Source organism: Vespa crabro, chromosome 4 (genome assembly GCF_910589235.1).
Source record: "Vespa crabro chromosome 4, iyVesCrab1.2, whole genome shotgun sequence".
Lineage (NCBI taxonomy): Eukaryota > Metazoa > Arthropoda > Insecta > Hymenoptera > Vespidae > Vespa > Vespa crabro.
Window position 1 is genome coordinate 962,702 of NC_060958.1, and position 11,776 is coordinate 974,477.

Below are 11,776 nucleotides of genomic sequence, written 5' to 3' on the forward strand. Positions count from 1 at the left end.
AGGGACCCAAAAGGGTACCATACTTTTCCCAAAGCTAAGAATAAAAATGAATAAATATTGTAATATGGTTACTAGCTATCCATATTTGTTTACAGTAATCAAACTACTTATATTTAAAAAAATATTGTAAGAAAATCAAAAAATAAAATACAAGTTATATAAGATGATTTGTTAAAGTTTTAGAATTTTGTAATAAGTATATTCGGACAATTATTCCAAAATAATCGAGAAGATTTAATGAGAAATATAAGTAAATTTAAAAAAATGAAAATTCAGATTTATTCATTATTTATAATTAATTCAAAACTATTCTTAAATTAAAACCAACATAGTGCCCCTTGGCTCCCTAATAATTACTTAGATATTTCCTCCGATAGATACTAGATCGATCGATATACTCGAGAAGACTACATCCAATAATGTTAAAAATATTAAAAAATAATTGTTTCTCTGTACAAAATTTATTCATAGAAGATTTTTTGTAGATTCAATATAAGAATACAATGTTCATAAAGAATTGAAGCATGAAATATTATTTTCTCTGATAACCATTCTTGTACTAAATCTAATTATGTGTAATACATTATATGCATTAGTACAGATACATAAATAATAAAAACATAAAATTAAGCGTTAAAAAATTTTATTTTTTACTAGATAAAAATTCTAGTGCATAAAAACGATTATCTACTCTCTCATTCAAATACATGAATTTTTTAATATAATTTTTAGTTTCGTGTATTGGTATTCCATTTGAATCTTAACCAATCAATTTTGAATCTTTATTTCGTGTCTGACCAATGACAGATTAGAACACAACCGTCATTCTTTTTTTTCTTTTATACTGTCGCATTATCATTCTATGTGTAGAGAAGAAACCCCGGGCAAATTAACTGTTGGTATTGGAAAGCAACAGAAACCGTTAAAGCTCGAATTTTTGTAATTGTCTGAATATACTTTAATTGAAGAATACGAAGATAATTCTGTGATGGGTAATTATACGAGTAAGTTTCTTTCTCATGATAGTGTGGAAGAAAATAATACAAATGTGACTGAAACTGTAGAACAATCAAATCTTGTAAAAGAATGTAATACGATTACTCCATCAACTACGCAAAAAAAATTGATGATAGATCCTAGATCAATTACTGCCGAGATATGTCGAACACCAATAAAGGTAAGATTTTATAAAATTTATATGTTTTTAATATGCTTTTATAACTTTATATAATTTGTATAATTCAATTTATTTTAAAATATGATATAAACTAATTTTATACTTTCTATCAGTAATTGATTATATTGTATTTTCATATATAAATGTTCTTCATTTATTTTATAATAAATATTAATAAAAATAGACAGATAAGAAAAATAATGAAACCAAAATTAATAGATACATTGTACACCATCTAAGAATACAAGAATGGGAGTTGATGTAATACCAAAACATATGCAGAGAAAACCATATTTAGAAACCAATTTTGATACAACAATATCACCTTTGACATTAAACAAATATCTGGATCCAAGATCACCAAATATAGATCAGCCCAGAACACCAATTTTGGTAAGTTATTTAAATTCTAATCACTGTTATAATAAATTCTTAATATTTTCCATCTTTACAAATATCTCATAAACATATATATTAAGATATATTAAATTTGTTATTACATAGGTTGAAAATTATACATCTTGCAAAACACCAACTATTAAATTGAAAAATAATGCAAAAGTATTACCATCAATGAATTATGCAAGTTTAGGATTTGATCCGAGATCTCCATCTACAGATTTTGATAGAACTCCAATTCTTATCCAAAAAACAACTAAATATTTAAAAGAATCCAAAGAAAATTTAGAACTATTTAGTGAAACAGATAATCATCAAAAATTTTTGTATTGTGAAACAACATCATCTAATACACCTGAAATATTAGCTTTGGTGGATGAAACATGTGAAGCAATAAAATCTTTACAAAATATTTCTAAAAGTACAGATAAAGAAGAATTGCATGTAAGTGAAAATACTAATCATATTAGTAATGAAGATGATAATAATGATAATACTTGTAGTAAGAAAAGCTCGCAAAATGAAAATGTCACAAGAATAAATACTATTAAAATATGGAGAGATTCAATTTTATCAGAAAGTTTGGAACAGTCTGAGATTAATGAAATTAATGATCAAGAAAATGATGAAGAGAAATTTTCATGCCCATCTAAAGAAGAAATTGAAGCTATATTTGGTGATGATGTAATGAAAGGAAGTACACCAATACTTGAACAACTTAAAATTGAAGTTGAAAATAAAAATGTACAAGATACATTGGAGAACAGAAAGAAAACAAATGGAAAAACAAATGGAAAAACTTTCATACCATATAATTCAAATATAAATGAGAAGGTATTAAATTATATGTTATATACAAATATAAATAATATTCCTTATGGTAATAATATTAATTTAATTTTCTTTTTTCTTTAGAAACGAACACCTCTCAGAAATAGGTGTAATAATGCACAATTAGATACAATATTGACTAAATCCCCTCAACATATGTTACAGAATAAAAATTTCAGTAATATAATACAAGATGAAAATACATCACCCCATAAAAAATCTTATGCTAAATCAAAATTTAAAGGAATTCAGTGGGATGTGAATTCTACAGTTATTATTTAAATAATTATATGTAAATATAAAATAAGTTATAATTTTATAAATGAAAACCTTTTGTACTATTTGCAGTTAATATATTTATGTATCATAATTTTTTTTTGATTAAGACAAGTAATTCTCACACTTTTGTAAAGCCGATCGTATTTGAAATTTAACCGTTTGTATAGAACTTTGAAGATCTTGACTTGGTTTCACTAATTGTTTAATACTGAAAAGTTAATATTTATTTAATATTACTAATATTTTAACCAATATAAACTTGTAAATAAATTTTTCCTTTGTCAACGTGTAAAAATAAATTATGTTTAACAAATACAATACCTTGAGTTTTTTAAAATAATTCGTTTTTTAATAGCATCATTATTAGTTATTTTTTTAACAACAATAGTATTTGTTTCTTCCTTATTTGCGTTATTAGATACGTTTTTATCTTTAATGTCGCATTTTAGAATATTACTAGTATCTATGATTGATGGTCTAATAACTTTAACCTTGATATTATCTCTAATAGACCGTCCTTTGTAATTTTTTCTTTTTTTACATTTATCAAATTTGTTTATTTCTGGTAATAAATGCTCTGTATCACTTATGTTTCCAGTATTTATTATTTTAGACTGACTTGGTACTACAGTTGTTGCAATTGAAGTTTTAGTATTTTGAATGTTTCTCTTTTCTATCGCTATACTAGATTTATAATTTAATTGTTGATCATTATTAAAAAAAGGTTCATTGTAAGTAGCTTGATAATTAATTTGATTAAGTTGGTTTGCAGACAAGGACTGTGAAGTTATTGTTTGTTCTCCTTGAGATAATTTCCTAATATTATAGATAAAAATATTTTTATGAAACATTAATGCATGATAAATAAGTTGACCTTGATTATTCTTTTATACATACCTATTATATGCAAAATCTTGTTTATTACGTTTTAATCGTACAGATACATCTTTACAACGTTGCATAAGTTTTGCTCTTGTTTCTGATATAGATTCCAATTCAGGAGCATAAAAAACATGTAGAATACCACCATAAAAATTCTTCCCATCAAGGAAATGCTTTGCTATTCTGCACAATATATTGTAAATGACGTTGAAAGTTCTGTTAATGCTATACATAAATATAGATTAATTAGTTGAAATTGAACATAATTATATTTTCTAAATATAAACCTTGCACTTCGTATATCTTCATAATGTATATGGTATGCTTCTGTAAATTCTTCTGAAGGATAATTAGAAACTACATGAACTTTTTTTACAGCTCCATAAGGAAAGACAAGTTTTTTTATTTCTTGTCTTAATTGCAATTGTGGTACATCACAAATCATCAAATGCTGTGATTCATCATTAATTGTATATATCTGTTAAGTGGAGGTGATGCATTACAGAAAATATATGCAAAATGAAAAAATTATTACAATGTATATACACTCACACACACATATATATATATATATATATATATATATGTATGTATGTATGTATGCATGTATACATATGTATATATACGTATATTACTTTATTTATAATATAAATGATCTTGAATATATATATATATATATATATATATATGGAAGATCATATAAAAAAAACTGCATATTAACTAAAGTAATTGACGAAATACTTTTCTTAATACATTTGCAGTAGGATTTTCAAAAATATATATGTAACAAAAAATATATAAAGTTAATATAACCTATATAGCGAAAATGTTTACATAATATAGTAAAAGGATACATGTTTACGAAGCTACCTTAACTGCAGTCAATTTTTTCCCTTGTCGATAAGGTGGTCGTGTTTGACATAATTTCTGTTGTAAATGATGAGAAAGTTGTGTTATAGCAGGTTCGTTAGACATAGTTTTGTTATTGTCAGCCATATTACCAGTCAGCTCTTATAGCATAAATATTATGCTTCGTTCATATATGTATATAATAGTCAAACAATTTAAATGGTTCAAATATTATTTATGCTATGATAGATATTATAACTATTTATATATATATATGTATTTCATTTAAAAAATCCATGTTTATTAATTATTGTTAGTGAAATATTAAAATTAATAAGACAAAATAATAAAATTGTAATGTACTTCATTAGATACATAAAAAAATTCCCTAGATTCCATACAGTGATTATAATCTAGGAATAATTTTTTCGTGTATACAATGATCTATACAGCTGGATGGGATTGAATGTATATATCCACAGTCCATGACGATCATGGTGTATACGAATGGTATCCACGAATCGTCTGATATTTGTTAAAATGAAAGTTTACCCGCGTCGAATACCGCGGTACGCGCAGTAGAATAATTTTTAACGTTTTCTTTATGACATTATCTTAACGTTTCATTAAAAAACAAATCGTTACATGACGAATTTTTTTCTGAAGTAGTATAAACGAAGACTAACTGAAGAATTCTTTAATGTCAGTGGGCTTGAGAACGAACTGAAAGTAAATACACATTCTCTTGACCAGTCACTTTTATGTTGCGAATTTTAATTTTGTGAAACACATTTGTTTGTTTGTTATTCTGTTAAGTTTTGCCAATCAATTTACACAAAAACAATAAAGTTAGACTTAAAGAGATGATGTATTAAATTGGTTTTAAATTGATATAGATAACTAAAGTTAACAATTAACAATAAACCTATTGCTCCTTTCTATTTATAAAAGTGTTCTGTATACCTAAAAAATTTCACAGATCTATACAACTGCATGACTTCCAACCATTTAAGTTATAGCTGTGATACTGGCAACTATTTTTTTTTTTTTGTAGAAAATTGTATTTACCTGATAATCATAAATGTATTCAGTAAGTGTATAATACATTTTTCAAGTATTTCTTATTTAACTTGATTAGTATCAAAACTAGAACATGTTTATTATTATTTATTTCTTAATTATAATATGTCTTGTACAAAAAATAGTTACTGAATATCAAATGAATAAAATGTGATAAAATATGATCATTTAATAGTTTTAGTTTTCTAATATTAATTTTTATTTTTAGGAAAAGGTAGCACTGTAGAAGCAGAGCTGCTGCAGGTACTTTCGATACTTGTGGTGGTCGGTGAATGGTGTTGCAGATAGACTCGGTGTGGGGCTGGGCGTCACCCCCACTGCGCCTCCAGCTAGCTGGAGGGACCAGGGGTGCCTCAGGGAGAACAGGGGCAAGTGTCCCATCCTCACAAAGGATGGGTGACATGGTTGTAGAACGTGCTACCTCTCCAGCACGTTTAAGCCATACATCAGAAAAACATCCCCGTGCTATGCTTACTGAACTAAATGTTCTTCGTCGTCATAGAGAATTATGTGACGTTGTTCTTAACATTGGTTCTAGGAAGATATTTGCACATAGAGTCATTCTTTCTGCTTGCAGTCCATATTTCAGGTAATTGTAATTTTTATTTCAAATTATTAAAAATAAATAATAAAAAATATAGAACATATGTTACACTTGTTTGATTATTATTACAGAGCTATGTTTACTGGAGAATTAGCAGAATCTCGTCAGACTGAAGTTACAATACGTGACATAGACGAATTGGCAATGGAATTACTCATTGAATTTTGCTATACTTCGCACATCATTGTCGAAGAAGCAAATGTCCAAACTCTCCTTCCAGCAGCGTGCCTTCTTCAGCTAGCAGAAATTCAAGATATATGCTGTGAATTTTTAAAACGACAATTAGATCCATCAAATTGTTTGGGTATAAGAGCTTTTGCAGATACTCATTCGTGTCGAGAACTTTTACGTATTGCTGATAAATTTACTCAACATAATTTCCAAGAGGTAATTTTTAACGAATTTCAATAAAATGATAAATATTTGATAATTTATTAAATATTTCAAATTCTTCGCAAATTGTTTAAATATTTCAACAGTATAATATTTTTTCTGTTTTTATTTAGGTAATGGAAAGCGAAGAATTTTTGTTATTACCTGTTGGCCAATTAGTTGATATTATATCATCGGATGAATTAAATGTACGAACAGAAGAACAAGTTTTCAGTGCTGTAATGAATTGGGTTAAATATAATGTAACAGAAAGAAGGCAGCATTTAGCACAAGTTTTACAGCATGTGCGGCTGCCACTTCTCAGTCCAAAATTTTTAGTAGGCACTGTAGGATCAGATTTATTAGTTCGTTCGGATGATGCATGTAGAGATTTAGTTGATGAAGCAAAAAATTACTTATTATTGCCACAAGAAAGACCATTGATGCAAGGACCCAGAACACGTCCTAGAAAGCCTACAAGAAGAGGAGAAGTATTATTTGCTGTTGGTGGTTGGTGTTCTGGTGATGCTATTGCAAGTGTTGAAAGATTTGATCCTAATACTGGAGATTGGAAAATGGTTGCACCAATGAGTAAACGAAGATGTGGTGTAGGAGTAGCAGTTTTAAATGAATTATTATATGCTGTTGGTGGACATGATGGACAAAGTTATTTAAATAGTATAGAGAGGTATGATCCCCAAACAAATCAATGGTCGTGTGATGTTGCACCTACAACATCTTGTAGAACAAGTGTAGGTGTTGCTGTTTTGGACGGCTATCTTTATGCAGTAGGTGGTCAAGATGGAGTACAATGTCTTAATCATGTTGAAAGGTAGATAACTTTTTATTTTATTTACAATATTATACAATGAAAATATACTGCTATCATTTATTATTTATAATTCATTAAATCATTTATTTAAATTGAGAAATGAGCAAAAGATTATTATTTGAAATATACAAAAAACATTATTTATATAATATATATATACATATATATATATATGTATATTATATATATTTCAGGTATGATCCTAAAGAAAACAAATGGTCAAAAGTATCACCAATGACTACAAGAAGATTAGGAGTAGCTGTTGCCGTGCTTGGTGGTTATTTATATGCTATCGGCGGGTCCGATGGACAATCGCCTTTGAATACTGTAGAAAGATATGATCCTAGACACAATAAATGGTCTCAAGTATCCCCTATGTCTACTAGACGTAAACATTTAGGCTGTGCAGTATTTAATAATTTAATTTATGCTGTGGGAGGACGCGATGATTGCATGGAACTATCCAGTGCAGAAAGATATAATCCTCACACAAATTCATGGAGCCCTATAGTAGCCATGACTTCAAGAAGAAGTGGAGTAAGTCTATTTGTACATTAATTTAAATGCATTTCATTTTAATGAATCAAAATCACACCATTTATTGTTTCAATTTATTTTATTGACCTACATTTTAAACAGGTTGGTTTAGCAGTAGTGAATGGTCAATTGTATGCAGTAGGTGGATTCGATGGTACAGCATATCTAAAAACAATTGAAGTATACGATCCAGAACAAAATCAGTGGAAACTATGTGGTTGTATGAATTATAGACGACTTGGTGGAGGTGTGGGAGTTATGCGAGCTCCACAAACTGAAAACTATATTTGGTAGCTCAGGCTACCCTCTTCAGCCCAAATGGCTGAAACGCCAATGACTCCTCTTACGCCGGTAACTCCTGTTACACCTGTAACTCCCCCTGCTCCAATATCGGTTCCTATTGTTATAACTAATTCTAGAAAACGATACCGTCGTTCAATGAGCATTATATAAAAAAAGAATTTGCATTTTACAAACAAATTTTGCCTTTCTGCTGATGAAGTCTATTTCTTAATGAAATATTTTGTATAAATATTTTGAATCATAATTTATATCAGGGACCGAAACTGATATCATAAATGTTAGTATCAAAAAATCACATTCTATAATACTGGATTGTATTAAATTGTTATAATAATGAGTTAATTTATAGAAATCAAAGATGCCTCAAATAATACATTAACATATGATATAACAAGATTTGTAATTATGTAATAGATTCATTGAAAATCGGTTCCTGATAGAGAAAATTATTTTATTACTTATTTTAATTTAATTACCAATATATACAACATCATTATATGGACTTACTCTGCAGAGATTATCGGAATTTTTTAGAAAAACATTTCTAAAATTTAAAACAGATCTATTTTGAAACAAAACGTTCAAAAACATTGAGATATTATGTTGTATTTCTGATCAATTGGTATCAATGTATTTCTTATATGAAGACTTATATTTGATTCTTACCTCTGCAATATAATCCAGTATTGCTTCTTGTATTTGACTTTCTTCAGTGTTGCTGTCATACCAATTGTCAGTCCTTTATAATAGCAATAACTGTATATATATATATTGGATAAATTTGTTAATGCCAATAATCTGTGCATACTATAACAAATTTGATTATTTGAAGTGATATTTAATAGATTTTTTGCTTTTTAGTAATTATTTTAAGAAACTACCAAAGTAAATGTATATTTCTTTTTCTTTTTTTTTTTTTTTTTGTATTTATGAGACTGACTGATCAATTTATGTAATTGTCAAGTTGTTAAATTGATTTTTTGTCATAGCTATATCACTCATCACAATTTGATAAAAATGCTTAAACATTGGATGTTTACTTGAAATTTATTCGCAACATGCAACTATCATTCTAAATATATAACTATCTTTATATTTTATTATTTTTATTTTTTGTATAATATCCAATCATACATACTGTTGTATAGATTTACTATTTTTTATTTTTATGTTAAATTTATGCTATCAGTTTTGAACACAATTTGTAATATAGATTCTTCAATTTAAGAAATCAAAGCTATCAAGTAAAAAAAAAAAAAAAATATTTTTTATTTAAATATTAAGTTTTATATTATTTACAATCAGTTACTGCCTTTTTCTTAGTTGATTGAATACAATATTACTTTATAAGTTTTCATATAAAATTTATTTGTATTTGAATATGTAATAAAACATACAGATTCCAGTCTTAGAGATAAGTACTAAATTACTGATGTGCATTTAATTTGTTCTACAAAAAATACTCAAGTTTTTATTATGGATAAAGAAGGTTATATCTGAGCAATGCTAAAAACATGCACAATTTAATTGAATTATAGAAAGCTTCCATTTAATTATAGATAAGAAAATTAATCATTTATCTTTCTTTAGATGGATTAGATTTCTGTTATAGTAAATTTATTTATTAATGATTTTTTTTTGTATATATAGATACATGTACAAGGGAATTAAAACAATACATTTTGTAATAAACAATGCACATTTAGAGTGTGCTTAACACCTTTTATGTTTGTAAGGTTACAAAATGCAAATGGATCAATCATCAAGCCATGAGTTTTATTAGATGAATATTATCAGACAGTACATTTTCTTTAAAAAACATTCTTGTTTTATTTTAGATAGATAATGTATCACACAATACTTCGTAAGATCGTTGTATGAATTTCAAATGTATATAATAACAAAGACACCAAAATATATGCTCATAGAGCAACACAGTTTTCAAAAGTGAATATTTACATAGCTGTATTGATGGAATTCTTTTATCAATTTTCATAACATTCAGAAAATACAGAAAAGGCACTATGATAAATTCTTTTATTCTAAATGCATATAAAAGTACTATTAATGTACAAAATGGTGATAGGGATCATTAAGAAACAATTTCATATTGTAACTTATGTGATAATAATCTAATAAGAAACAGCAAATTTGGCTGAATATAAGCAATATTTTACTAATCATGACAAACGTTAATTGTTACTTTATTTATTTGAGTAAAAAATTTATAAAAAGAATTCGACTATTATATAAATAAATAATTAAATAAATAATCGTATAAAGATATCAAAATTTTCTCTGATTCTGTTACATATATGAGATTGTTGTGGAAAGCAGGATGCATGTCTAATATAAAAATATTGAAATAATATAATGTAGCATTTCTGATAAACCTATTGATATATATATTATTATATTATTCTCCATTAATTTTTTTTTTTTTTTATATAACATTCTCTATGAACACGTGAAAAACTGCCAGTCATAGCATATTTTTTAATTAGTTTGTAAATCAAAAGAATTCATTATATAGAATGTAAGTTGTATTCGCACGTGCATTGTTTGCTATCGTGCCTGATCGAGAACACACCAATACAATTCTGTTAACAGATTTATATATTTCAAATGGTACAAATTACTATAAAATAATAAAATTATAGCTATATATACCACAAAATGCTGTGTTTCTCCAAATTATAAATTGATAAATAGATATATTGTATGATAATCTGCAAAGATATATCTAGTATAGTATAATTTTATTTGAAGGAGAGATGAATATAATTATAAATCAATATAATGTTTCATGTTAACTTATATCCATTCATTAATTCTTCTAATTTTTGTAAAATAATTTTATTACAAGCATTTATTTCTTTAATCATGTCAGAAATATATATTAAAAGTTATATCTTACATACAATTTGCAAAATAATGTTCACTAAGCAAGACTGGCCTAGGTTTAAGATTTAAAAAATATCAACATACATAAAACACACACATATTTCCATTAGAACATTTATCAATAATTACATGCATCAATTTGTTTATAGAAAAATATAGAGTTTACATTTACTGAAAGATGGTTTCATGAATAAATATGAGAATGTGAGAATGTTACGGAAATATCAATTTTTTATTATAATCATTTTAATCGTTAATATCCTATCCTCTCCTATTATTATATAAAATTATAAAAATAAAATTATTTATTTTATTTTATAATTAAAATAATATTTCATGAATATAAATAATGCAATTAAAAAATTATTATTACTAAGGCACTGTTTTTTATGTGTATAATATTAACATTCTTAATATTTAATATATATATATATTATACATAACGTTCTAATACATTGTTTTTAAATCTTTCTCCATTATATTTTTTTAAATATATGTATCTTACATTTCATATACAAAGAAAATAAATTTTAATAATTTTTATTTACACAACATAGTTATATACATTATATAATAAAATTATATGTATGTATAACTATTACAATCAATAATATTAAAGAATTATAATAAATATGAAAATTCTAATGACAAAATAACGTAGAAATATAAATTATTCCGATGAGAATGCGAGGGATGCTATCAAAAAAAAAAAAAAAAAAAAAAAAAA

At 26.1% G+C, this 11,776-nt stretch overlaps 3 protein-coding genes across 8 annotated transcripts; 2 read left to right on the forward strand and 1 right to left on the reverse strand.

Moving 5' to 3' along the window:
- Nucleotides 1-29: 29 nt before the first annotated feature.
- On the forward strand, nucleotides 30-2,903 carry LOC124423651. Its single transcript, XM_046961628.1, has 4 exons — nucleotides 30-1,177; nucleotides 1,397-1,570; nucleotides 1,682-2,410; nucleotides 2,492-2,903. The coding sequence occupies exons 1-4, from the start codon at nucleotides 989-991 to the stop codon at nucleotides 2,687-2,689; spliced, it is 1,290 nt and encodes a 429-aa protein (XP_046817584.1). The 5' UTR covers nucleotides 30-988; the 3' UTR covers nucleotides 2,690-2,903.
- Nucleotides 2,744-4,670, reverse strand: LOC124423652. 3 transcript variants are annotated; one of them, XM_046961629.1, is made up of 5 exons: nucleotides 4,439-4,670; nucleotides 3,856-4,046; nucleotides 3,584-3,793; nucleotides 3,008-3,502; nucleotides 2,744-2,894 (listed from the first exon to the last, which is right to left on the reverse strand). In XM_046961629.1, the coding sequence occupies exons 1-5, from the start codon at nucleotides 4,562-4,564 to the stop codon at nucleotides 2,789-2,791; spliced, it is 1,128 nt and encodes a 375-aa protein (XP_046817585.1). In that variant the 5' UTR covers nucleotides 4,565-4,670; the 3' UTR covers nucleotides 2,744-2,788. The 3 variants fall into 3 exon arrangements, with proteins under 3 accessions (XP_046817585.1, XP_046817586.1, XP_046817587.1); XM_046961630.1 differs by having other exon boundaries at nucleotides 3,584-3,751; nucleotides 4,439-4,666; XM_046961631.1 differs by having other exon boundaries at nucleotides 4,423-4,597.
- Nucleotides 4,671-4,908: 238 nt separating this feature from the next.
- On the forward strand, nucleotides 4,909-11,271 carry LOC124423576 (kelch-like protein diablo). 4 transcript variants are annotated; one of them, XM_046961453.1, is made up of 7 exons: nucleotides 4,909-5,146; nucleotides 5,397-5,507; nucleotides 5,706-6,086; nucleotides 6,173-6,488; nucleotides 6,608-7,305; nucleotides 7,500-7,842; nucleotides 7,945-11,271. In XM_046961453.1, the coding sequence occupies exons 3-7, from the start codon at nucleotides 5,770-5,772 to the stop codon at nucleotides 8,134-8,136; spliced, it is 1,866 nt and encodes a 621-aa protein (XP_046817409.1). In that variant the 5' UTR covers nucleotides 4,909-5,146; nucleotides 5,397-5,507; nucleotides 5,706-5,769; the 3' UTR covers nucleotides 8,137-11,271. The 4 variants fall into 4 exon arrangements, with proteins under 4 accessions (XP_046817409.1, XP_046817410.1, XP_046817408.1 ...); XM_046961454.1 differs by having other exon boundaries at nucleotides 5,472-5,507; XM_046961452.1 differs by lacking the exon at nucleotides 5,397-5,507.
- Nucleotides 11,272-11,776: the final 505 nt, after the last annotated feature.

Bases quoted from the DNA above. Each gene is read 5' to 3' on its own strand.
- LOC124423651 (XM_046961628.1), top strand. From the start codon at position 989: ATGGGTAATTATACGAGTAAGTTTCTTTCTCATGATAGTGTGGAAGAA. The intron at 1,571-1,681 runs GTAAGTTATTTA...GTTATTACATAG, and splicing joins AGCCCAGAACACCAATTTTG to GTTGAAAATTATACATCTTG. The intron at 2,411-2,491 runs GTATTAAATTAT...TTTTTTCTTTAG, and splicing joins ATTCAAATATAAATGAGAAG to AAACGAACACCTCTCAGAAA.
- LOC124423652 (XM_046961629.1), bottom strand. From the start codon at position 4,564: ATGGCTGACAATAACAAAACTATGTCTAACGAACCTGCTATAACACAA. The intron at 4,047-4,438 runs GTAGCTTCGTAA...TCCACTTAACAG, and splicing joins AAAAATTGACTGCAGTTAAG to ATATATACAATTAATGATGA. The intron at 3,794-3,855 runs GTTTATATTTAG...ATTTATGTATAG, and splicing joins GAAGATATACGAAGTGCAAG to CATTAACAGAACTTTCAACG.
- LOC124423576 (XM_046961453.1), top strand. From the start codon at position 5,770: ATGGTGTTGCAGATAGACTCGGTGTGGGGCTGGGCGTCACCCCCACTG. The intron at 7,306-7,499 runs GTAGATAACTTT...TATATATTTCAG, and splicing joins TGTCTTAATCATGTTGAAAG to GTATGATCCTAAAGAAAACA. The intron at 7,843-7,944 runs GTAAGTCTATTT...CATTTTAAACAG, and splicing joins TGACTTCAAGAAGAAGTGGA to GTTGGTTTAGCAGTAGTGAA.